The 27811-nt window shown below is 39.1% G+C and overlaps 1 protein-coding gene across 1 annotated transcript in view; it reads right to left on the bottom strand.

Moving 5' to 3' along the window:
- Window positions 1-2215: 2215 nt before the first annotated feature.
- The window catches only part of DLGAP2 (DLG associated protein 2), a gene marked incomplete at its 3' end in the record, with an annotated part of 96104 nt that continues 70508 nt past the window's right edge, over window positions 2216-27811 (bottom strand). Inside the window, exons 6-10 of the mRNA XM_083348161.1 lie at window positions 25172-25257; window positions 23323-23738; window positions 14275-14366; window positions 7371-7523; window positions 2216-2434 (exon numbers count right to left, since the gene is read on the bottom strand). Of these exons, the coding sequence (XP_083204287.1) occupies window positions 2216-2434; window positions 7371-7523; window positions 14275-14366; window positions 23323-23738; window positions 25172-25257 (966 nt within the window). The remainder of the gene's footprint in view (window positions 2435-7370; window positions 7524-14274; window positions 14367-23322; window positions 23739-25171; window positions 25258-27811) is intronic.

The following is a 27811-nucleotide window of genomic DNA, read 5'->3' as shown; positions in this document are numbered from 1 at the left end:
CATTATTATTGTTATTTCTTTCTTCTTTCTTTCTTTCTTTCTTTCTTTCTTTCTTTCTTTCTTTCTTTCTTTCTTTCTTTCTTTCTTTCTTTCTTTCTTTCTTTCATGTTGTACATTCTTCTTGGGTTTTTTTTTTGCTTCCAAATGCAATTTAAGGCTATTTGGTAAATTCTACATAAGAGATCAGGCTTAATTTACAGTTTTCCCTCCTTCTCAAACATTCAACTCTAAAAATTCGTATCTTGAAGCTAAACATGCTTATATCAGCTTTGTCCTAAAACAGAATGCATGCTTAACAAAATATATTGGAAGAAAGGGGGATGAGAGATGGAAACCCTAATATTTTCTTTACTTCCTACAACAGCAATCTCCAACATGTGCTCTTGAGATACATTAGCACTAAACTTCCCCATCATTTGTACAATTCCTATATAACACTGCTATTGTTCATGCAAACTAGCATGATGGGAGATATAGTTCAACATCTATGGAGGGCACCTGGTTGGAGATTGCTGTTAAAATGTCATGTGACAAGCTGAAGGGCTTGCAAAGTACATATTTAAAGTGCTCATCAAGGTGAAGAATCAAAGTGCTGTAGGCTAGTTTAAATAGCGATTCTGTCTATGGCTAAATACATTTTGTTTAACAAACTGATAACAGAAACTTGACTCTGTTCTAATATTTTGTATGATTCAGAATTCTTACTTCAATAGTGGTGGGATATGTTTTCTTGTATCTTCACCTGAAAAGATTCAAAAACTTGGATCACAGCCTTCAAGAAGGCAAAAACAATAATGTATTATTCTCAGAATTTGTTAAACTTCTGTATAATTTCTTGCTTTTGCTGTGATGTTGATCAAGAACTTAGAAACATGCTACCTTTCTTACATTCTACTGTTAGAAACCACATGTCTTTCAAAACATGTTATTTATGTCTGAAACAATCAAGAGACTTTTTCTTATCTTTAATTCATACTGCATAGGAAAAAAGAATTCTGAAAAAAAAATACAAATGTAAACCACAGTTCACCTTTTTTACCTTAAGATTACCATTGAAACTGAGATATACTTACCACTCACATTCATATTTCTTAAACTGGTTACAACATCACAACTGGTATTTTAAACAAGCAAACTTTTTTTGTGTTTTGTTTTTTGTTTGAAAGGATACCCTGAAAACTCAATTGATCTAGCATTTTGAAACTTGAAATATTACGTGTAGCATCGCTTTTCAAATTTAAAAAAAAAGAGTGTTCACAAATGAAAGAAGTACAACATAAAAGAACTGTTTAAAATGTAATGCATGTTCTCAAAGAGTAAATAGAGCTTTCACATCTTGCTACAGATGATCAAAGTTCTTAAGGCTTTCCTTTGTTCCTCTTTCTTCAAGTTCCTTTGCATTTTTTCCTTTGGAGGATTTCCGGATGGGTCTCCCAAGGGGACACTTTCTCTCAGGGAAAGATTTTCCCACTTGGAAATGATTCCTTCGCTTTTCTGTTCTGGATGAATGTTGGATTTTTCATGGCTGGATATTTCTGTTCATCTCCCAAAATTCAGTGTGAGATGTGAGGAGAGACCAGGTGCGAGTTTGCAGTAACCAAGAGAAGCAGAATTGCTGAGCGTGTGGGCAGAAAATCTAATTGGGTTCGAAGCAAAGTAACTGAAGCTGGAAGGGAAGGGAAGGGTGGAGAGAAATGGATTCCTTCTTTTCTTGCACTTTACATTTGTAGCACCTTCTACTTGAATTAGCTAATGCCTCTGGTGAATGGAGAGATGCACCCAATTCAAAGTTTGTGTTTTATTTTTTCTTATTCCTAGTTATCACATCATTTATAAAAATATAAATAACCAAAAAAAGTAAGCTGGGTTCCATCTCAAGAGGTGTTTCCTGTTGTCCTCTGAGAACGTAATTTTATAAGTAAGGTCTCAACAAGCCCTATGCATCGGAGCTGACTGGTGTAGTTCGATCCTAATGATACAAAAAAGAAAAGAGCAGGGGTTCTCGCAACGGGCTCAGCAAATTCTGAGGACATAAAGAGCATTCTCTTGTGCGTCTGGCACAAAGGCGACAACAACAGGGCGGGGAAGGAGCTGGGAAGGGGGAGGAAAAAAAAAAGAGAGCAGGGAAGAGGAGACCAGCTGTACAAGCACTTGCTTGGTTCCTTCATTTATTTTTTTTAAAAAAGAGGAAGCAACTATGCAGCATCTGGGTCTTTTAAAGCCTCGTTTGGGCTTCTGGAATATAGATCTCAATGCTGTCTGCACGCTCCGTAGCAGAGTTTTGCCGGAAAGAGGCTGCCCGCTTAGCAGCCATGAGGCGTCTTCGAGCTTCTTGGCGCTGTCGGTCAGGCAGATCCAAAGACCTCTCTCGGGTGATGGGGAATTTTCCTTTAGGGGGCTTCTTTGGTACAGGCGGAGGAATCTTTCTCTCTTCCTAGGATGCAGGGGAGGAAAAAAGAAATGAAGCACGGAAGGAAGGGAGCCTAAACAAGGCACAGTATGGGCTTCCTTCAGAGACTTTCCCTGGAAGCTGCAGGTGACTCCCGGTGAGTCATCCATGACAATAGAGGTTGTCCCGAGCACGGTAGCCACTGACCAAGGTCAGCTGCGCTCATGCACACACTGGCAGAAGACGAGGGACAAAATGTGCATTGCTATACAAGTTCTGACTCTTATGTGTTTATGTGCAATGATGAGACCTGGCATGGTCTCTATTTCATCATTTTGATATCATCATGGTTTTTTGGTCTGCATTGCCCTTCAGGTTGGAGCATTCTCTCCTTTATTTGCAACCATCAAGAATGTTCTCTTATCTCTGTTCCAAATACAAATATACATCAGGTATTATTTCTATCTATCTATCTATCTATCTATCTATCTATCTATCTATCTATCTATCTATGCAGCCGCACGGGTAGTGATGGGAGCATCCCGATACTCCCATATTACACCCCTCCTGCGTGAGCTGCATTGGCTACCAGTTGTCTTCCAGGCGAGATTTAAGGTGCTGGTACTTACCTTTAAAGCCCTACATGGCTTAGGCCCGGGTTACTTGCAGGACCGTCTGCTACCGGGGACGACTTCCCATCGCCCAGTCACTCACACAGAGAAGACCTCCTCAGGGTGCCGTCGGCCAGACAATGTCGGCTGGTGACCCCCAGGGGGAGGGCCTTCTCTGTGGGAGCACCAGCCCTTTGGAACCAGCTTCCCCTTGAGCTTCGGGTGGCCCCGGACCTCCGGTCCTTTTGCCGCGACCTCAAAACTTTTCTCTTCCATCAGGCTGACCTGGATTGATGATGGGTTTTTAAATATGTTTTTAATTTTTAACTGTAGTTAATTTATTTTGGGGCTGTTATTTAATTTGTTTTTTAAATTTTTGTATTGTTGTTTTTTATTGTTGTAAGCCGCCCTGAGTCCTTTGGGAGATAGGGCGGCATATAAGTCCCAAAAATAAATAAATAAATCTATCTATCTATCTATCTATCTATCTATCTATCTATCTATCTATCTATCTATCTATCTATCTATCTATCATCTATCTATACCAGTGATGGCAAACCTTTTAGAGACTGAGTGCCCAAACTGCAACCCAAAACCCACTTATGTATCGTCGGGTGCCGGGGAGCATGGCCCATTGGGTGGGTGTGGCCAATTGGGTGGGCGAAGCCCATTGGGTGTGCATGGCTATGGTGGCAACAGCAGAGTGGGTGGGACTAAAAAGTTCAATCAATCAATTCCAACTTTGCAAGGTGTTTCCCCCCCCTGAGAAGTTGAAATTGATTGATTGAAACTGGGTTTTTTTTGCACATGGTGGCAGAGGCCTAAAGCGAAAAGGTTTTATAAAACCCAGCTGAAGGTGACGGGACGTGTGCCCACAGAGAGGGCGTGCCATAGGTTCACCACCACGGATCTATACCATCCATCCATCATCTACCATCTGTCATCTCTCCTTCCTTCCTTCCTTCCTTCCTTCCTTCCTTCCTTCCTTCCTTCCTTCCTTCCTTCCTCCCTCCCTCCCTCCCTCCCTCCCTCCCTCCCTCCCTCCCTCCCTGTAAGGGAAACATTATTCCATACGGCAGATGCTACAACAGAATAGGCACACTTCCTATGTCCCACTAGATGATATTGTTTCCTAGAATGGACTTGAGGCATGCTGTTTCTGCTAGATCTTGCAGGACAAGTAGACATCAATAAACAGGTTACCTCCTTGCACTCCCTACAGAAGTGAACAGAATGGGGCACTAGTGTCCCCAGCACTTTTTGTTTAGCCCTGCCAAAATGACTAAATCCCTCTGGCAAGAGTGGATGCAACTAGAAATACCAATTTGAAGTATTTAACTTTCATGGAAGAGAAAGATGAATTTTAAACTCTAACACTAAAGTCAATGGGGCTAATATTTAACTGGCTTTATTAAGAATTCTCAGCCTTAGAGGTGAAGTGAAAACGGTATAAAGACAAGTTTTTAAACACTAATGTGTTTCTTCACTGCAAATGAGGTAGCAGCTGTGTGCATATTTCTGTGCTCCTTCTTTACTAAAATCCTGGGCAGGCTATTGACTGAGCAAGTATTCAAAAAGGAACTAATGAGACTGTGTTGCTTTTAATATTCAGGGTTCATTTTGCTTAGTATAGGGAGATTGCTTTAACTTAAATTAAAAAAGAACTGACACTCCTCCAATTACAGTATTGGTAAAAATGTTGCAAAGTCATCAAGTATTACCCAGGATCTTATGAGATGGTTCTGCAGAATCTGCATCTTAACATGAGATCAAGGTGAGAATATAAGAGCCTTGGTGGTGCAGTGGGCTAATGCCTCCTTAAGTAACACCAGCTGCCTGCAATTAGTGCAGGTTCGCATCCCACCAGGCTCAAGGTTGACTCAGCCTTCCATCCTTCTGAGGTAGGTAAAATGAGGACCCAGATTGTTGGGGGCAATAAGCTGACTTTGTAATAATGCCGCTTGGGGGGGGGTGAAAGCCCTAATAAGCAGGCATATACATAGAATGAAGGCTATTGCTAAGCTTGTAAGCCGCCCTGAGTCTTCGGAGAAGAGCGGGATATAAATGGAATTTAAAAAAAAAAGAATATCAGAACTCATGAAATTTTTGCAGTTTTGTGGGATGTCAGGGTCCAATTGGACCAGGTAATTATACCAAAGATATGATTAATCCTTAGTACATAATTTTCACGTTACATTTCTAATCTTGGTCTCAGAAAATCCAAATATTCTATCCAACACTAAGACAATTGCATGTGCAGCACATTATTAGCAAAGGTGCAAGTAATTGGCTGCTCATTAGAATTTAAGTAGAAAGTAACATCAGAACACCAAGGTGAAGGAATTTGAGCTAAGTGTTGTATGGCTGCCCAATCTGCTGCTGAACTGAGGACAGTCTCTGTGCCACTGAAGGCATTTGGAAGATAAAATTGTTGAAGTCCAACTTGGTGTTAGGCACTATCTGACATAACTAAGGCTGCATCTTAGGAGGAGTTTAAATTTATTACTGTAATTTATTACTGTACAGGGTGCTTTGTAATGTTAGCCTGGCCACCTGTGGTTTGGACTCCTGCCCTTCCTGGTTTATGAAAACTACTAAGGGAGCAACAGGGATGGTTGGAAATTATGGAGAGGCAGCCAAGGCCATACCTGCCTTGAATGTTTTGTGGCCTCACCTCAAGAAGTGATCACTTGATTCGGCAATAATGGATAACTATGTCCCCCCTCCCTTTTCAGGGGAGATTGTGGAAAAGGTGATCAGTCTAAAACTGAAAAGAGCCATGGTACTAAGGCCACACAGATCACTCCTTTGGGTGACCTTTGGCAACCGCAGGCCAGTAGGACTACAGCTGATCTGATCTTGCTGGAACTCCCACTAGCTGGAACTTTTATTACCAATTATGATATCTTACAGGACCACTTCTGGGGGTGGGGGTTGGAATCGGGGGCATTCTTGTGCAATCACTTGCCTGATTTTTGAAAGAGAAGTTCCAGTCAATAATAGTGGGAGGGTAGAGATCATGCCCTAGACCTCTCTATTACAGGGTGGCCCAAGATTGAAAATTATTTCATATCTATGGGAAGCTGCTGTGTGAGGTCATTCTCTGTCAAAAGGTCAAGTAACATCAGTATACAGATGATAGTTGTAGATGTTGTTCCTGGTCTAAACAGGAGATGAGGTGAAGTCTTAGCTCAATGCCAGAAAATTGGGATTAATAGACTATAGTTAAATCTCAGCAAGAGTTAAAGGCTACAGGTGCAAAAGTCTTCTGATAGCAGGAATATTCCATCTTTAGTTCTGGTTGGGGTTGTACTATTCCGTGCAGAATGGGGTTTGGAGGTCATCTTGGATTCATACCTGCTCCTTAAAGACTACTCAGCAGCTGGGATTAGGAGGACTCTCACACAACTTCGTTAGGGGGCACCAGTAAAAGCTTATCCTGAATCAGGAGGCCCTATTACTCATCCCTTAGCCATCTTTTCGGGTGGCCCAGAATTCATCATATTGTGTAGTGTCGGGAATGTCTACATTTTCCCATCTAACTCATCTATTGTAACAGCTGCCTTAATTGCTAGCTTCCTTATAGTTCAAAGTTCTGGTTATCGCCTTTAAAGTCCCATATGACTTGGATACCTATTGGGATTGCCTTCTCCCAGTGGCTTCTGCCTACTCAGCAATATTAGGAAAGATGGGTTTTGCTCGGGTGTCATCTCATAGTGAGTGTCATCTTCAGAATTCTCAGTCACGGCCTCACTTCTTTGGAATCATGATCCTTCCAAGATTAGATTGCTTACTTCCTGTTTTTTTTAAAGGTTACAAAATAGTAGCTTTTTCAGAGAGCCTGGGGAAATAGTTTAGCCAGGAGAACAACCTGCCTATGGGTTTGGTTATTAAAGCTGTTCCTTGGGATACTGAGCTGAAAGGAGGGGGGTGTCTCTATTGTTTTTTAGAGTTGTATTTTAATATGTTTTTTATTTTTATGTTTTCTAAGTTGCTTTGAGCTTTGGTCTGAGTAGCACATAAATTCTATTTTAAGGAAGGGAGGAAAGGTGGAAGGAAGGAAAGAAAGAAGGAAGGAAGGAAGGAAAGAAAGAAGGAAGGAAAGAAAGAAAGAAAGAAAGGAAAGAAAGAAAGAAAGAAAGAAAGAAAGAAAGAAAGAAAGAAAGAAAGAAAGAAAGAAAGGTCTTCACTATGGTATTATGTATGACAGCATGCTGAGAAATATCTGCCATGGTACTTGTCATGTTCTCTGCACTTCTGGAGAGTGTTGTCCACTAATGATTTCACAAGAAAAATAATTTCAGGCTTAAAAGTCAAAGAAATGCACCACCAGAAACTAGACAGTGCAATCTGAAATGAATTGTGCTTACCTTTTTTTCAGGCGATTCTATTATTTTCCATTCATTCAGCTTCAGCTGATGCAATTCATCAAACTTCATACTGACGTCTTCAATTGAGAGTTGTAACAAGTCCCAGAATCCTGCTAAGTCCTGTGAAGTTGGCCGGGGCATAGCACTGGGATCCTGCCATGTTCACCAAACAAATAAACAAAAAAAAAAAAAATCAAATGTCATGTGTTTGAAAAGTAGGGTATAGAACATGTTTGGCATTATATAAATGGTCAAATGTTGGATGGAAGACTCAAGCCATCCAAGCTCAACCCTTTGCTGAATGCAGAAATCCAGATTAAAACATGTCAAATATTTCACTTTCTGCTTGAAAACATCCAGGAAAGGGGGACTTCTCTCAACCTCATTTGGTAATTAGTTCTGCTGTTGAATTAGTCTTAACATCACAAAGTTTTTTCTACAAATGTAACTGAAATCCATGATTTTGTGGCCTTGGGTTGTGGAGAACTCCTTCAGTTCTTGGCAAGTTTTATCATAAGATAAGGAAAGTGACTGATGAATTTCTCCTGTCATCACTTCACCTCCCATTGACGATTGCCTGCCTTAAATAACTTTAAGCACCTATCAGTTAGAAGGCACAGAAGTCCTCTATTTATGATCTGTAAGTTGAGGTAGTTATTTCTGAACAAAGGTCTAGTATTCTGTTGAAACAATCTGTAGCACAACTACATAATTTTAAGCCTAGTTGTTTCCTTAAATGAAGCTTGCTTTATCTGCTTTGGGCCACAAGAGAGCGGTCTTGTGCTGCTGAACTACATGTATCTATAATAAGGTGTATGGCTCCAGACTAACACAATTTCCTCAAAAGGCATAATAAGAGAGATGCTTCATCTTGAGGCATCCTTAAATGTAATCTTACTCAGGAAGTTATGTATCTTAAAATAATAATAATGCAGCAGTCCTAAATAAGCGGATTATATCCAGAGGGAGACAATTAACAAAAAGGACCTGGATCATGTTAGCACATCTGTATTAACTTACACAGTGCCTTGAGCTCTGATCTTATTACAATGGCTGCATTAATGTCTACTAGCTTGGCACATGTAGAAAAATCTTGTTTCAGCAAAATATAATATATAAAAGGTACTTAAGCCATCTTTCCCCACCCAGCAACCTCAAGGCATGATGGGTTTCAAAGACATCACTTGTCACTCGAGCTGAAATAACGCGATTTGTAGATGCCTAAAGGTCATTAGATAGGGAAATACTGCTTCAGTGGTGTGTATGTAGATCTGCATTTGTGTGTGAAAATATGTCTGTGCTAGCATTACAATTTGTGGATGAAAGGAAGTTTGACAATTTATCACTAATTTAGCATTGATGTTAATAGATAGTAATTAATATATAACAGTTTTTGATTTCTTAAAAAGCAAAGCTTAACCACTGGTCTGCATTTGTTTTTTTGCTTTGTTGATTTGTTTTGGATTCTTTTAGAACCTCCCCCATTTTCAGAACAGGGATATAGTACAGAGGGCTGCTGTTTAATATACAAATGATCAGTTTTGGTTGGCTGGAATTCCTTTATTAAATTTATTAGCTATATTATTCTATTGGTCTTGGTCTGTGAATGTAACTTGGGAGAATACATTCTATAATTCTAAAATATGGGCTAAAGACACCATGTTTGGCATTGCCTAGAGATTTATAGCACCCTTCATATGAATCCACAGGCAAATTGTATTAAGACTCTACAACTTGGACTATGTTCCAAACTCTCTTCCTTTGGACACATTTAAGAAAGTTGGCTTCCGTGTTTCTTTCTTCCAATGGTCTGGTCTTAAGCAAATTATTGTTAAATGAAACACGTATGCCTCAACTTATTCAAAAATGGTGCATCATCTACTTAAAAGGAGTTGAAAGGTTTATGTTGACTGTCTGTAGAAGGAGTGTCAAAGTCGATTTCATTGAGGGCCGCATCAGGGTTGTGGTATATCCTTACCGATAGGATGGGAGACCACCAGGAGAGGTCAGGAGGAGGGGACAATGGATAGAGAAAGGGCAGCAGGGCTACTGGTGGCCGAGTGCTAAAGCAGGACTTCCCTCAGACTCTTCCTCCCTCTCATTATATCCTTCCTTCCTTCCTTCCTTCCTTCCTTCCTTCCTTCCTTCCTTCCTTCCTTCCTTCCTTCCTTCCTTCCCTGCTTCTCATTCCCACTTCTTCCCATTTCCTTCCTTCCTCCCCTCTTTCCTTCCCTTATTCTCATTCCCATCTCTTTCCTTCTTCCATGCTCAGGAAGGGACAACAGGAGGGGGAGAATTTGCCAGTGCTGCCAGTGGCCATGCTGCTGCCGGCCTTCACAATCCCACATAGGTGGGGGCGGTCCTGGTGAAAGGGAAGCCTCATGGCTGCGAGGCTAGGGTCATGGAGGTGCTGGGGGTGGGTGGTGCTGATCTACAACCTGATTGCATCCATCAAAGCAAGAATTCCTTCACCTTAGATCCACGGGGCAGCCCTGGAACCAGAGAGGGGCTGTCCCACCACCACTGCCCCGCCCCCTGGTGTGTGCACAGGAGGCAGCAAGTGCTAGAGTCCTGGGTAAAGTCAGCCTGTGGGGAAAGACAATCAGCAGGGATGCCGGGCTCCATGTGCTCACCGCCTCCTGTGCGTGCACACGGGGTGGGGTGGTAATGCCCATCTCAGTGATTCCAGGGCTGCCCCGTGGATCTAAGGCTGAGCGCATTGATGACTGGCATCGGGTTGAAGATCAGTGCCCAGTCAGCCTGGCTGGGCTGAGATGCTGTGGGCTGGTCCTTCACTGTTTCCAGGGGCCAGATGTAACCACACGGTGGGCCAGATTTGGTCCACAGGCCTTGTGTTTGACATGTCAGGTCTATACATTCTGGACAAATAATGTCTCTGTTTACATTCTCCTTAACTCCTTGAATTTCTGAATGGTAGTTGACCCAATTAAGTGGCAGTACTAGACCTTTTCAGTGTTATAAAGATAAATGCATGTTTATGTTACCATGATGTATCTTCTCATCAGCCATCTGAGATGCCTGTTGGCCAATTACCAGCCTTAGATAGCAATAGCATTTAGGCTTATGTACAGCATTCTTTTGGGTGGTTTACAGTGCCAGCATATTGCCCCCAACAATCTGGGTCCTCATTTTACTGACCTCAGAAGGATGTAAAGCCAAATCAACTTTGAGCCCGCCAAATTAAACTCCAAGCTGTGGGCATAGTTTGCCTGCAGTACTGCACTTTAACCACTGTGGCACCATGGGAGATAGCACAACTCACAACAACATCTCATTACCAAAAATGATCCTTTTGTGCATTTGCACCCTTGCTGTTGTTGTTTTTAAATTCTAATCCTTTTCCTTTTATTCAGGAGCTCAAGGTAGCATTCATAGTGTTCTCTTCACCAATTATTATTAATTTTTTTTTGAACATCAAGAATCTTGTGAGGTCTGTTGAAAAGAGTAACTGGCTGAGAGTCACCCAGTGAATTGGATTACTATTACTGCTATGTGACTTAAGAACACTAGACATGCTTGCAGACATTTCACTACCCAACCAGGTAACTTTATCAGTGCTGCTGAGTTTGTTTACTCCCTTTTTGTATACAGTAGCCTGCCCTGCCAGTGTTGGTAGGTGTGTGGTTCAAAGCACTTTACATATGCATATGGAAAACTTACAGTGTCCACCCATCATCTTAGGTAAGTAGTGAAGTACATGCAAAGAAAATAATATGGAGAAGCAGAAAGAAAGGGTTAAATCCAGTGGAAGCTTTGCTTTCATAAAAAGTGCCTCTACTTGTATGGGCCAGATATTTGTACACTCTCAATGAATGTGGTGGAACTCTCTGTGATACCCCAGGGCTTAGCATTCACAACTAGCCATAATTAGGAAAAAGTAAAAACAGGTATTATTTCAACATCACCTAAAGCCACCAAATTGAACTTGTATCCTGACTTTGGACACAAGGCTTATGTTCTGCCATTGTGATGCAGATATGATCACTTGCTTCCCCCCCCCCCCAGGTGCGGAAGAAAAGAAAGATGAGGAGAAGGAGAAGGAGACACAATGACAAGAACAATCTGGCATGGGCGCCGATAATGTTAATTCTATGAATCAAAATCCAGCAATTGTAACTAAAGACTATGCATGTTTTCTTGAAATGTTGGATTGGTATAATCTTACTGGATAGCAGATTTCAAATAGACATAGAGAGAAGAAATGCTTTCTCATGCTGGTAAAGGTTAAACTGCAAATATTACAGAACAATTGATTTTAAATAAGACAGATTTATAGGTCACATTCTCTAATGCCCCCTCGAAATTTTATTTAGTTCCGGGAAAAGCCAATGTAACAGTAACGTTGTTCTTTGCTGGCAATATTTACCAGCAGAAGCCTTCCCCATATCTAATTTAGCAATGAAATGAAGCTAATTGTAAAAGGTATTGTGGGTATTTTGCCCCATACTGATGGGAAAGGTATCATGGCAATTTTGCTCAGTAGTTTGGACAGTAGAACATTTGATTAATTCTTGTAGTCCGTCAGCCTTTTAGATTAGCAGCCATTGGCTCATGATTGTCACAGTCCATATGAACTTGTTGTGTTAATCATTATGCCAGGGGAATACAGTTATTGATTGAAGCAGTATGCACACTAGTTCTCATTTTCAAAAGGATTTTGGTGACTAAAATAGTGATATCATCAACAAAACAATACAATACAATTACTGTAGATGTCTATTTACCCACCTGCTAATATTTCTTGAGATCTTATTCTTTGCTTATAGGTTTTACAAAGTTATTGTCTCTGACTAAAGTTTTTTTTAAAAAACAACAACAATGGATTTCCAGAGCTTTAAAGGTAGGCTAAAGCAGACTTTACATACAAGGCCTTTTTGGTCAAGGAATGGGAATTTTTGTTCCTCTCCTCTGAACAATCACTTTCAAGATCTCCATGGTCTAGTATAGGGGTGTCAAACTGCCGGCCCGTGGGCTGGATGAGTCATGGCCAAACCACGGCCACCCTATTGCCGGCAATGGAAAAAAGTCACGCTACGTCGTGACACGTCACATGATGTTGCGAGTTTGACACCCCTGGTCTAGTATAATCCCCAATCCCAACAGAGCTATGCACTGGAAAGAATGGGGAATCTATTGCAGGATGGATAGATGAATAAGATAGATTACTATTTTTAATATTTTATAAACCAAAATAATCTGTTCTGGGTTGACTGTACTGCAGGGAAAAAATTGACAGAGCTTTATAAGATAACCTTTGATGCCCCACTGAGTCCTAAATCAGGGCTTTTCAACCAATGGTATGGGTACCACCTGTGGTACATTGGCACCTGGCAGGTGGTACGCGACCATACTAGAAAAGTAGTAGTGGGGGAGGGGAATGAGCTGAACTGGTGGCAGCACCGCACAAGCCAGAGCGAGAGACGGCTGGAGCTGCAGGGCTGTCAGGGCTCAGTGGAAGCGCCAGGATCAGCGCCAGGCTCCAGCTGGAGCTTGGCGCTGATCCTGGCACTTCTGATTCCAGAAGAAGTGCCAGTCACCTGTGGTACATTGGCACCTAGCAGGTGGTATGCGACCATCCTAGAAAAGTGGTAGCAGGGGAGGGGAATGAGCTGAACCTGTGGCAGCACCACACAAGCCTGAGCGAGAGATGGCTGGAGCAGCAGGGCTGTCAGGGCTCAGAGAAAGCACCAGGATCAGCGCTTCTTTGGGGCTTTCAGGGCTCAGAGGAAGCACCAGGATTAGTGCCAGGCTCCAACTGGAGCTTGGTGCTGAGCCCGGTGCTTCTGCTGAGCCCAGAAGAAGTGCTGATCAGCTGGAACGTTGCAGCATCCCCAGGGTCTTGTGATTTACATTCAGATGCTTGGCAACTGATTCATATTTATGATGGTCACAGTGTCCCAGGGTCATGTGAAGTGACCAAAACTTGCTGCAACCATCCAGCAGGGGGGGAATAAAAACCAAACACCAAGCACCCCACCCCCACTGCCAATCCTCAACAGAAATGCTCACAACAATGAAAACCTCGGACAGGAGGAAGAGCGCCGCTGGGCGGGCAGGCAGGTCTCTTGCTCGGCTGTGGCTTGGGGGGCACTTTTTTCAGTGCCATTGTAACTTCGAGCAGTCACTAAGCAAACTGTTGTAAGTTGAGGACTACCTTTACTTCATCACTTTTTCCCCTTTTTTTTGTTTTTTGGTCATCAAGTTTTTGACACCTTGCTAGGTGATTGGTGGTACTAGGATGTTGCCATATCCTAAAAGTGGTATAATGAGAGAAAAGGTTGAAAAGCCTTGTCCTAAATGGTTTTTAAGAAATTATGATTTATTCGATGTACTGAAGATTCATGGTTCACTATCCAGGGTGGAATTTCTGATTCCTTTTATTTTGATAGAACAAGTTTTCAAACGTTATTAATGTATTTATAAAATAATGGAGTTTTTTAAAGAAAAGTTTCTAAGTTATGCCCTCACAAGGTGATTTCTAATATAAATATATATATTATCAAATATAAAAATGACATAAAACATTATTTCAATGCAATCTTATCACAATCTTTATCACTTTATATTCAGACCAAGGCGTTAATACAGATCATGCTGAGATGCAATAAATTCTCAGATGACTTTGAAATGCTCATAGGAGAACTGGAGTCTTCCTCTTTAAAGCTCAGGCAATGGGTACTCCACAACAATATGAACAAATAATAAAGTTTCTATGCACAAATTACCGTATGTGTGCAATTGTTTGCTTATCAGATGTGGAATTAAATGTCTTCTGATGGAAATCAATCTCCAGATAAATAATAAAATAGTAGCATTTAATATTTGAAGAAAAATAATAAATAACTTAAGATATACTACGCAATCTTTAAAAATGTGAACTTACCAAATTCTGTTGACAAAGCCAATAGAATTGCTGGAATTTTTGTGACATTAGCAACTGTGCACTTCCTACAGCACTTCGGATCTTACCTAGAACTGAAGGTGAAGGATGAATATCAATTTAGATCTGAAACAATATGTTTTTATAACCAAGGCTTAATCTAGAAAAAAAAATATTCTTGCTCTTTGGTTATGAATTCAATTAGGTGCACAGGCCTTTCAATCTGTATTCAAGAAAGAAAATCAGAAATCAGCTCGGTTTAAAAAATATTGCAAAAAGCCGCATGAGAATCTTGAGAAAAGAAATTATTTTCTCAGTTGCAAAGGAATCAAGGTGAAAGCATACGATACAAATCTTATCTATACTGTTTCATCCCCTCAGAAAATAATGTAAAAATCCTGGGTGTACTGACTAGAATCTTTATTCTCTGCAGATCTACAGGTGTTTCTGTCACTAATCTGTCAAGTTCAGTGTTTACCGGATATTTACTGTATGTTTTTTTCAGACAGTTTTGTGCTGACTTTTTTTAAAAAAATACATGTGAAATATAGCTGCAATTCCAATCCCAGTGTAGAGAATAGGATGGGCAAAACTCTACCAAAGTTTTCCTCCTAATTCTGATCCAGTGGATCCTTAATAGGTTCCTAGATTTTTTTTAGCCCAGTGGATTCTACAGCCCTTCCAGACTACAATGCATTTGATCTGGAAGTCAGTCCAGTGATGTTTGCCCAACCAACTTCTCCTTTGCATGTTGCTCTCCAGCTAAAGAGCAATTTATTGCGTAGTGGAAGGGTGTCTGATCGGTACTGTGGTATAAAAACCAAAGGAAGTTTTTTTAAGCTCTCCCTTTTGCCCTGGTGCCAGTTTAAGAAGCCCCAACAAATCCTGAGTTTGCTGTTGCGTGGTGGCAGCTGAGATTGTCATTGTGGTGCTTTCCCCAAGGTTGGACTGACCATCAGGATCTGGGAGGTAAGAAAGTGTGCTTCACTGGACCCTGAAGTCTAGGAGGAAGAGAATAAACTTACCCACCACTGGCTTACTTATGAGCAGTGAGGTAATTTTGCATATCTCGCACATGGCCTCCTCATTTGCTGTTACTAGGCTGTTTATTATTATTATTATTATTATTAGCCTTGGTGGAGCAGTGGGCTAATGCCTCCTTAAGTAACACCAGCTGCCTGCAATTAGTGCAGGTTCGCATTCCACCAGGCTCAAGGTTGACTCTGCCTTCCATCCTTCTGAGGTAGGTAAAATGAGGACCCAGATTGTTGGGGGCAATTAAGCTGACTTTGTAATAATGCCGCTTGGGGTGTGTTGTGAAAGCCCTAATAAGCAGGCATATACATAGAATGAAGGCTACTGCTAAGCTTGTAAGCCGCTCTGAGTCTTCGGAGAAGGGCGGGATATAAATGGAATTAAAATAAAATAATAATAATAATAATAATAATAATAATAATAATAATAATAATAATAATAATTGTTATTATTATTATTATTATTATTATTATTATTATTATTATTATTATTCCCTCTGACTTCAGGCAGTCATACTGCCTCGATTGCTTACTTGCCTTTCATTGCTAATAGGGGTAGAATTATTGTCTCGCCTGTTCAGTGACAAGATGTAGGAATGAAGGGACCCGGTCTGCTTCCATTCAGTTTCAGTTTTGCACGTGGATACCTTCCTGTGTAAAGTGCACATGCCTTTCTTCTAACTCACAACTGAAAATGTTTTGGAAGGGGAGGAAGAATCCCGTTTGCTGCAGTTGAATACAACCAATTGCGCTTAGAAGGGCTTCCCCTTGTCTAGTAGATTTTATAGCAACAAGAGTAAATGAAAATGCCTCCAGATTTTTTTTCTTTTTTTCTTTTTTGGATTGGAAATCTATTATCCCTGTAGTGGCATGATTTCCCTCCTCCCCAATTGTCTAAAAATGGGGAAAGAATGCATTGCTTTTGACTAAATTCATTCATAAACCTTGCGTTTCACAACACCTCAACCTTAATTCCCATCAAGCCAATGAAAACAACTGGGCAGTGCTTCAGTTAAAGCAAGACCTTTATAAACCACCTTAGAAATGAAGAACAAGTCAGAAAAACAGATTATGTGAAGTGTTTTGAATCACCAGTTTCAGGGAAATAAGGACTTCTGCTACTTAAGTGAAAATATGAGGAGAATGTGTTGTATAACATGCAGGACATCTAGCTTAAAATGGTTTCAACACTTGCAGGGATAGGGTGGTATTTTTATATTCCGGAAACTTGTCTTTAAAACCAATAAAACTACTGAATTTTTATAGATAATTGTTATTTATAAATCAATTTTATATGCAGTTATTAAGAAAAGAGTGGAACAAAGAATTAGAGGTTTCTATATTGTCTAGCAATGGGAGAGTGCCTTGATTTCTATAGACCTCAAATTACAATTTATACAACAACAAAAATAATATTTAGAATTTATTGGACTCCATTATGCTTGTATAAAAAAGTACTGTCATGTTTCTACAATGTCTCATACTTACCAAATATATTATGGATTATGCAAATATAAATATGAGACAAAAGGTAAAATTTTTAGAGGATAATATTATTTTGAATTATATACCTAGCACATGAAATTTGACAATTGGGACATAGTAAATGGATTCTCCATGCCCTTGTTATGGCCAAAAGACTGATATTGCACTATTGGAAAGATAAATGTATGGCCCCACTTATTAAAAGGATTGAAGATGTGATGGTACTTGCCTCTTCTGAGCAGATTGAATATACATCTAGACTTTGTATACATAAATATAATGAATATAAAATACAATTGGTTAAAAACAAATATAGTTATGTAAATGTATTAGAAATATATGCATACTTGAATAATATGCTTGTTAGACAAGAATATATAGAATTATAACTATTATTATAATGACATATTTTCTTTGTTCTTTGTTGTCTTTCTTTCTTTTTTTTTTGTTAAAGCACTTTTATGTATATATCACCATCTCCATTATATTTGGGTTTTGCTTTTTTCTTATTAATTAAAAAGCAAAAAAGATAAATACATAGTTCAAAAACTAATAAAGTGACAGGGGAGAGGAAGAAGAAGAAGATTAAAGGACTGAAACTTACACTGAAATTTTACAGGACTGTTTATGGCTTTGCATTTCAGAACACAGAACAGATGAAGATATCTGTTCATCACTGGAAGTGATACCTAGATGGTAAATGATTACTAAGATTAAACTGCAAAATAGATCCACTGGGATGATTGTTGTACACTTGCACAGGAAAAGAACACTGAGAATCCATTTTTTCAATTCTTAGGCCACATTTTGTTACATATTTAATGTATTGCTTATTTTCAAAAGGATTATTCTTCGAAGTGCTTTTTAAAAAGATGTTTACCTAAATTCTAATGACTAATTAATTATACATTAAAATTAACATATATTTTGGAAGACGTGCAAACATTATGCAATACATGATGTTTGAGCGGTGTGTGTGCACACAGGTACACATATACGTAGAATACGCCATTCTTTATTACAGAGCACTTAGCTTCAACATTAGTTATGGACAAAAAAATTAATCTTAAACTTATAAAGTGCATTTTGCAAACTATACAACAATCACTAAAGCAAGGGAGGTCCATTGTTCTTTGACAAATAACACCCCCTCATCTCCCATTCCTTTTTACTTTTGTCACAGGCTGGTAGATGAGACCATATTCAGCAAAGGTCGAATCAATTTCAATTTGGAACCTAAATTTTCTCCATGTCATTGAGAACCCTTCACTGTAAAAGAAAGTTTCCTGTCACATATAGCTGAGTAACAGGTAATGCTAATGTACTATGAAGATGTGGGTTGTTGTTGTTTTGCAAAGTTTCAGAGCCCCTCTCCTTGTCCAAAAATCATTTTGAAAAATGACACTTCTGTCTAACTGCTCCTGAGAATGAATTACAAAAATGTATACTACTGGTGACACAAACTTTTCATATATGTCTTCTCCGTTCACACAATATTAAAAGAAGAGTGCTCCCATGGCTTTGATAAAAATTAGATGTTATCCATAGATGGCTATTCCTCACAGTTAAATCATTCACAAAGAGCATTACAGGGTGGCTATCATCTCATTTCATGGTCCAAAAGGGATATATCAGCGCCATCAACAGAGTCACCAAGATTGTTGGTCTGAAGATATGAATTGCTGGTGCTTTGAGACTGGTATTTTCACCATACCAGGTATACATTATAATCACACATCTTTTAATCAAAGGACTACAGGATGGCCAAATTATGTAAAAGCAAACTGAAACATCCATTGAATCTACAGTGGGGAATAATGAAGCAATATTGTAGTAGTGTGCTATATATAAGCAGCAGCTTCACAAGTATTCTCTTGAAACAGCACACACACAAAATTAATTGACTGCACATTGCAGATGTATAATTAATAGGGATACATGGATACATCTCCTGGAATCCCACTGGCATGGATCTTAATGAAATTTGCACTCACAGAAAACAGTGCGGACTTTCAAGATGCATCTCTGCTTTGACTACTGTAAACTTTTATTGGTAGGAATAAATCATAGAGATGAAGAAGAAGCATAACTGAACTACAGTATTTGATAAATGCCATCCAGTTATTTCTGAAAGAAGATCTACTTAGATTAAAGTAATAGACACACAAGCCAGGACACTTCAAATACACAAATTTTCCTATAAAATCTACTAAGCACCCAATTTCACCACATAGTGGTATCTGACTTGAGCTGCCAGAAGGTCATAACTTCTGCTCCTGAAGGTGCATTCATCTTACTCATCTGTTGATTGACATGCTTTTCAAGTTGTGACAAATTCCAAAATTTGTCACAGCAGATAAATATGTTGGCTAGCCTTTAAGATATCACCAAACTCTTTGTTATTTCACATAATGTTATTATTATACCCTGCTACAAATACCTGATTATGTGTGATGAAAAAGCATGGAAGAGAGTGTTGACCTGGAAGATTTAACAAGCTTACATGGATTAACACACTGCACCAATGTCTTTCCTTGCTGAAGTGATCACCATTTCTGTAAGAAGCCTTTTTTTCTTAAGCATATTTTATATGTACATTATATTTAGGTTACAGTTGGTAATAAGCACGACTGAACATAATAGTGTTCAGTATTCAACAATCCTTATGCATGGGATAGCATTGCAAAAAAGGAAAAGAATTCTTATCTTAACTGTTTATTTCCTGCATGCTTTACTGAACTGAAGTATTGTAACTACTCATCACAAGATTTTCTTTTTTTGCATTGCAGGATTATTATAATACGTATTTTTTTGAATATTGAATATTGGAATAAAATGAAACTTGTACTCTAAGTAGATTAAGATGAGCAGTTTTATGGAGATTTATATAGCTCTTTTAAAATATTTTTGGGTTGTTTTTATCTGCCTTCAAAGAATTGGGAATGTTAATAATCCAACTGATTTCATGTTAGAACTAAAAAGAGAAATATATATTACTGTTTGTTTATGCTAAAAACATGTTTGAAGCAATTCAGTCTTTTCAGGAAATAAAGCATCATTTAAATAATTTCTATTTGTGCAATATTAAAAAGAGTTTAATAAATGTTTAGCTTTGAAAATCCCTATCTTGGTTTAAAATGGAAGTATACAATCTATTTTATCTGATATAGAATTTGACTAAGTTTGCTAGCTAACTAATGGGCTAGCATTAAAGGACTTCTGTTGAAAAACCATCCCTTCATTTAACTGACTGATTGATGAAGTTTCTCTGGATCCAACCAATTATTTCTAATGTAGAGCAAGATGTGTTTATTTTTGTATTCAGTAGAGCAAAAATTCTACAACTCTTTCTGACCTGCTGCCTGTTTATGTTTTACATGGAAAAAGTGAAGGGCAATTTATATTGTAGCTTACCAAAGTCAACTTGTCTTAGCACAAAACACAACCTATCTCCCTTGTAACTTGTACCTATTAGAAATTGTGTTACTCTTAGTGTGGGATAAATTGAAACATTTCCTTCCACAATCCTCCTATTAAATGTTTGTTTTTATTGACAGGAGCTTGGACTGCTGTTGATAATGGAATGAAAGACAGACAAGCCCTTACCTATAGAAAATAATATATGATAACCAAGATAGAATATAGTATGCTTACTTCTCTAATATAACTGATAAAATGTCAGTTTCTAGAACAGTTTTTCCAATTTCTAAGAATGTATGTACTGTTCCAATTCCAAAGAAAGGCAGTGCCAAAGAATGTTCAAACTCATTTCACATGCTAGTAAAGTTATGCTTAAAATCCTACAAGCTAGACTAAAGCAGTATGTGGATTGAGAACTACCAGAAGTACAGGCAGGATTTCAAAGAGGCAGAGGAACTAGAGATCAAATTGCCAATATATGCTGGATCATGGAGAAAGCTAGGGAGTTCCAGAAAAACATCTACTTTTGCTTCATTGACTATGCTAAAGCATTTGATTGTGTGGATCACAACAAACTGTGGCAAGTTCTTAAAGAGATGGGAGTACCAGACCATCTTATTTGTCTCTTGAGAAACCTATATGCGGGTCAAGAAGCAACAGTGAGAACTGGACACGGAACCACTGACTGGTTCAAAATTGGGAAAGGAGTCCGGCAAGGTTGTATACTGTACCATGCCTGTTTAACTTATATGCAGAGCACATCATGAGAAAGGCAGGGCTAGATGAATCAAAAGTTGGAATTAAGATTGCCGGGAGAAATATCATCAACCTAAGATACGCAGATGATACCACTCTAATGGCAGAAAGTGAAGAGGAACTAAAGAGCCTCTTGTTGCGAGTGAAGGAGAGTACAAAAGTTGGGTTGAAACTTAACATTAAGAAAACCAAGATCATGGCATCCGGCCCTCTCAATTCCTGGCAAATAGATGGGGAAGAAATGGAGGTAGTGACAGATTTTATTTTCCTGGGCTCCAAGATCACCGCAGATGGAGACTGCAGCCAAGAAATTAAAAGACTCTTGCTCCTAGGGAGGAAAGCCATGGCAAATCTAGACAGCACACTAAAAAGCAGAGACATCACCCTGCCAACAAAACTGCGTATAGTCAAGGCTATGGTCTTCCCAGTTGCAATGTATGGCAGTGAAAGTTGGACCATAAGAAAGGTTGAGCGCCAAAGAATTGAAGCCTTTGAACTATGGTGCTGGAGAAGACTCCTGCGAGTCCCTTGGATTGCAAGGCGATCAAACCGGTCAGTCCTAGAGGAGATCAACCCTGACTGCTCTTTAGAAGGCCAGGTTCTGAAGCTGAAACTCAAATACTTTGGCCACCTAATGAGAAGGAAGAACTCACTGGAGAAGAGCCTAATGCTGGGAAAGATTGAGGGCAATAGAAGAAGGGGACGACAGAGAATGAGGTGGCTGGATGGAGTCACTGAAGCAGTAGGCATGAGCCTAAATGGACTCCAGAAGATAGTAGAAGACAGGAAGGCCTGGAGGAACGTTGTCCATGGGGTTGCGATGGGTCGGACATGACTTCACAACTAACAACAAATGTATTATCTGCCCATCTCTAATGGGCTCTAGGCGGTGTAAAAACTAGAAAAAATATCAAATCAAATAAAACATCATATCAGATGGACAGCCAGATTAAAATAATCATATACACTGCAAAATTAAATGAAACCAAACAAAACATGGATCATTGAACAAATAATAAAAATCAACCTTGAGCCTGGGGCCAAAGCCAGGTTTTTGAAGCTTTCAGGAACTCCAGGAAAGAGGGTGCCATTCTTATCTCGGGGGGGGGGGCTGCTGTTCCAGTGTGTGGAAGATTCACTTCCTCAGTCCCGCAAGATGGTGTTTTATACTGGGGATCTGGACCACACCCACTCTGCCAGAATGTAGTGGGTGGGCAGAAACGATTGGAAACTTAAATGCAGTCTCTCAGATATCCAGATCATATTTTTATTTTTATTTTTATTTATTTTAATTCCATTTATATCCCGCCCTTCTCCGAAGACTCAGGGCGGCTTACAAGCTTAGCAGTAGCCTTCATTCTATGTATATGCCTGCTTATTAGGGCTTTCACACACACCCCAAGCGGCATTATTACAAAGTCAGCTTAATTGCCCCCAACAATCTGCGTCCTCATTTTACCTACCTCGGAAGGATGGAAGGCTGAGTCAACCTTGAGCCTGGTGGGATGCGAACCTGCACTAATTGCAGGCAGCTGGTGTTACTTAAGGAGGCATTAGCCCACTGCTCCACCAAGGCTGTGGTGGAGCTTTATAGAAAATAACCAACATCTTGAATTCCACTCTGAAGCTGACTGGCAGCCAATGCAGCTGGCATAGCAGTGATGACACATGGGCACACCAAAAGGCATCTGCTACTGCTTGCACAGCTGCTTTCTGAACCAAACAAAGCTTCTAGGTGGTCTTCTGAGGGCAGATTGCACTAATGCAATATGAGGCGACCAGCGCGTGAGTAACGTATCCAGATGGCAAAACTGTGATTGGTGGACAACAATTTTATTCAGAATTACTATTAACCAGCATAAGAAAAGCTAGTAAGCTTTTAATAAGAATGTAGGAATAATAGAATCCATAAAATGTGTTAAACTTAAGAAACGATATATATTTCTATTGGGCTTCTGACATTAATTTGATCTATTTTTCTTTAAAGCTAGTAGTATATAATGAAGGCAAGAGTCAAATGCTAACTAATCTAATTCTTCCTCTCTATAAAAGCGTGGTGTATTGTGTTTTATGTTTGGAATCCCATCTGAATTCTCTTTCATATCTGGAAGTCAGTACTTACAAGGAAACATATTCATGCGATTCTATATAGAAATGTAGAAGTTTCAGCTTTTACAAGAAAAGGAAATACTTCGGGGAAATTACTCTGCGGTGCAATGGCAGGGTGCATGGTCCATCAGACATTCTCTATTTTGTCCAATTCCAAAATGCAAACTGATGACAGTCACAGTACAGAAGTGAATAGATTAAAATTAAAGATAAAAATAAGCACAGTAAGAATTAGATATGTTCTTACTTTCTTCAGAAAGATCATTTTCTTCTGCTTCTCTCTCCATCTCTTTGCACCATCCTTCCATCCTTTTTGTCTCAGTGTGTAGCAGCTTCATAAACCATGACCCATCCCGGCGACATGGAGACATTCGTCCTGTTTCAACCGTCTCAATGGATGGTTCCAACCAGGGTTCAGGTGGTGGGAGATTGGAGTTGTCAACCTGGGTCCTATAATCTTCTCTATAACTAAACAGGCCTTGTGTCCGTACAGTTCTTACTGCACCATACTGAGTAGGAGTACTTGGCTCTGAATGTCGCTGGAAAGAGCCACCAAACTGAAGACCCTTGTCCTCCATTGTTATGTGACCAGGAAAGCCTTCAAGTTCTAAATCGGCTTGAACAGCTGCCGTTACACTGTTTGAGCGTTTAAATCGTCCATGGCTGAAGTAAAATGGAAAAAACAACAACACACTGATCCATATATTGACAATGTTTAGTTTATAAAAAAGAAGGCACCATCTACATTCTGTGATTTTCAGGGTTTTAAAAAAAGCTTTAGGAATATTAATAACAATAAGTATAAAGACTGAAAGGCACAACATGAATGGACTGCAGTCTTTATAGGATAAATGGTTATTAATGACCCAAAGCAAAATACAAATCAATATTACTCAAACTTCATTTGGAAAGCAAATGTTGATTTATTCTCACAGTAGAAACTAGAAGTATCTTGTAAATGCTACAGTGACACATTATCACTAAACAAAACACAAATAAATGAGTTGAAAACCATGAAGTTTAAAACAGAGGGTGCAGATGATGGGATTTGAGAAAAGATTATTTGGAAACAACAATAGATATACAGTATGTGAGCACATGATTATATCTGTACCTGTGTTTCTCAACTTTAACAACTTGAAGATATGTGGACTTCAATTCCCAGAATTCCCAGAATGAAGTTGAAATCCACAGATCTTCAAGTTGCCAAGGCTGAGAAATTCTGATCTTATGGAATGTAATATAGTGAGGAGGTGGATTCCCAGAAGGAGAGGATGAATTTCAGAGGAGTAAGAGGCAACTCAGCCCAGATACTATATGTGATAGAAAAAGGGTGAAGACAGCCTCTTCTGAATAGTTCCTAGAGTATACTGTAGATGAGTCCTAAATCTGGTATCGTTGATCTGTTCCCGGACCTCTCTCCAGATGTGAGTTCAGAGGAGGTGGGTGAGTTTGAGTCTGCAGAGGAAAGTGTGGAGCTGCCTATTGGTCAGGATTGGGGCTCAGAGAATGCTAGCCTGAGGGAGCAGTCTCAGCTGGGTCTATCAGACCAGCATCAGGCTGTGGCTGAGGGAGGTGAGCCATAGCTGCAGCAGGTTGGTGAGACTGGGAGCAGTTGCCGTCCCTTAGCAATGCAGAGGAGGTGGAATCCACACCTCCTCGTGATCCAAGAATATATAGAGCAGAGAGGAGACAGGCACAATGCCAGTCAGCTAGAAAGTCTACCTCGCCTCTCATGAAGGCATTGCCTATTTAACCCCGCCCTGAGGACTTGAGTATTGCTAGAGCAACCTGCCCAGTTCTGTGCCTTGTGTGCTCGTGCTATGTATCATAGACTGTTTGACTCCTAGACTGCTTTCCTGGACTTTGTGTATGCCCATTGCACTTGGTTACCCAGTGATTCTTGCTGGGCTGAGCTTGAAATCCAGACCTGCGCAACAGGGGTGTTTTTTGAGGAACTGTTTGGGGTTTTTTGAATAAACACCTGTAGAACTCTTGTCATATGTCCATGTGTGTGTCATGTGCCATTCTTGGTTTTGAGTCTGACATTTATAGACCAAGCAGACAAAAACATATTCAGAAATTGCTCAACCTACCGTTTATCATCTTCCACTTGCACTCCAACCGAATGATACTCCCGTAAGCCTCTGCTGTCGGTATCTGAATCAGTTGCTGCTTCCACCTAGTTCAAGACAAAGGCAAGCTGTTTTGAAGTGAACATGACATCTGCAGATTATGTCTACCCACAATGATTATGACTGCTGGAAAAGGCAGTCTAAACTCTCCCAGCCTGTACAGATATGCTGATGAAAAACAATCTAATGGCTGGCCCACCCCTTTTCCTTCTCCTTTCCAGGAGAGGCATGGCAGTGCAGAAGAATTAGCAACATTAGGGTTTAGTCATTTATGTTTTGTATGAGGAAGAGCAACAACCTGAGCATTTGTGGCAGAACAGAGATGAGGCCTCTGAGAACATTTTTGCAGCTTGCACAAAGCAAATTACTATACAAACACTATAAACAGGATACATTTGGCATTTTATGAAATATTTTGGTCAGAGACCATAATTGCAAACAAACTAAAGAGTTTGGCTAACATCCACAGCAATGATTTCTGTAATAAACACACAAAGGATAAGGAGAGAGAAAGCCAATAAGTAATAAATCCCAAGGATTTCAGAATGCATGTATCTTTTCCCCACATGATCCAAAATGTTTGCCCCTCTTTATATTTTACATGCTCATTGTGGAAAACAGTAACAGAATCTGACTGCCATGTGTAAGTATGAAGTAGGTTTTAAACAAAATGCAACATTAAACTAAAATGAATATTTGATGAGGGGAAAATAATCTGAATTATAGCTCTCCAGATATTTCTGGGAAATATTTAAAACTGAAATAATATTTTGATTCTAAATACTGATGATGACATAGCTAAGCCATTGGTTTGAAAACTGTACATCTACTTGGTTAATCCAACAAAAAAATAATTTTTTAGAAAAAGTCTGCTCTATAGATAATTCCTGTTAAAAGATAGTAGTTGATTTTTACTTGCTGATGTCAAAAAAGGCTAAAATGAAGAATGTCGCACTGGCTTATTGCTTTACATTAAGCTGCATTCCTTCATATTACTGCTGGTTTCCAAATTATATAAAACTGCTTTACAAATCAAATAACCTCTTAAATAAACAATCCCGCAGTGAATGAAAATAGAGATGTACTGCAAAATTAGTGCATAGCCATCTAATAACCATGCTTGCTGTGTCTTTAATGAAGTCAATATGGAAATAAAATTTTCTCAGATGTTCTAAATGCAGGTTTGACTGGAAAACCAAAAAAGGTTTATGGAACACATGATTTGTATATTGCAAACAAGATCCTGCTACTTGTATTTTTTGCAGCCATAACCATCCTGTATTTTCTTCCACAGATTGCACAACTATCAAGGGTTTGCCAATGACCACAGAAATTATTTATTTGTAAACAAATAAATTTGGCTGCTTTTGTGCTTCCAGTTTTATGGGCTCTATAGTCTCAGTGGGATCTGCTGAAGAAATGGCTGCAGGAAATCTTTACCTTACTCAGCTTAATTTTTTTTTAAAAGGAGACTATACCTTTGACAAATAATATTTGTCATTTACTGCACTTGAAAGCAAAGAATAGAGAATGAACACCAAATGTCTTGTTGCTATAGAGATTTGGTGTGTGTCTATGTAAATTGCTAGGCAAATATATGATAGAATTCTGTACCTACACAATTACAAATCAGTGAATAGACAGCAGTGGTGGGATTCAGCCAGTTTGCACCACTTCGGCAGAACCGGTAGCTAATTTTTTGTTGCCCAGGCCCAGAACGGATTTCTGGAAGCGGCATCCACACAGAGAACTGGTTGTTCACATATTTGAATCCCACTACTGATAGACAAATACTCTTCTTGTAAAGGGCATTAAAAGGAATAAGGAAAAGAAACATTTGAATGACGAAATGAGAATGTTATGATTAATTGTACAGAAAATAGATGAATCAAAGAATGTGATATTATCACAGCTTTGGACCCAGTCACAAACACTACACATAATGGATGAAAAAAAGCCCTTCACATTTTCTGACTGAATAGATTCAATAGGAAAGTGGTACTTAGAAACCCAAACTAGCGGACAATCTTCTAAATCTTTTATTATCATTTACTAAAGCTGCATGCACATCCTTAAGAGAGCAAGAAAAAACTCACTGCAGTGATACATCCCTGTGTTTAATTCCTGCATAAACCTATAAGGAATAGCTGACCTGAACATTTTATATTTATGCTAAACTGCATCCTTTCCTTTTGTGTGTGTGTAATATATTTTATTGATCTTTTTTAAAAAACATAAATCACTTAATAATTGGTGAACAGTGTGTTGTCTGGGTTACATTTGTAAAACAATCATTAACGATTTCTATAATCCATAATCCACATAATGGTTTTAGTTGATTTCCTCTTTTCCAAAAATATCCTCTTTTGCAAACATTGAGTTAATACAATTCTTATTGTTTTGATAGATAACAAATATATATATATATATATATATATATATATATATATATATATATATATATATATATATATATATATATGTGTGTGTGTGTGTGTGTGTGTGTGTGTGTGTGTGTGTGTGTGTGTAAATTACTAACAAAGAATTAAGGGAGACTGAGATGCATTTCTGACTCTTTAGTCTTCATCAGTCAGCCATACC

The sequence above is a fragment of the Vipera ursinii genome (assembly GCF_947247035.1).
Source record: "Vipera ursinii genome assembly, chromosome: 1".
In the NCBI taxonomy this organism is placed as follows: Eukaryota; Metazoa; Chordata; class Lepidosauria; order Squamata; family Viperidae; genus Vipera; species Vipera ursinii.
The sequence above is the reverse complement of the archived record's forward strand: the minus strand, read 5'-3'. Positions and strand labels throughout refer to the sequence as shown.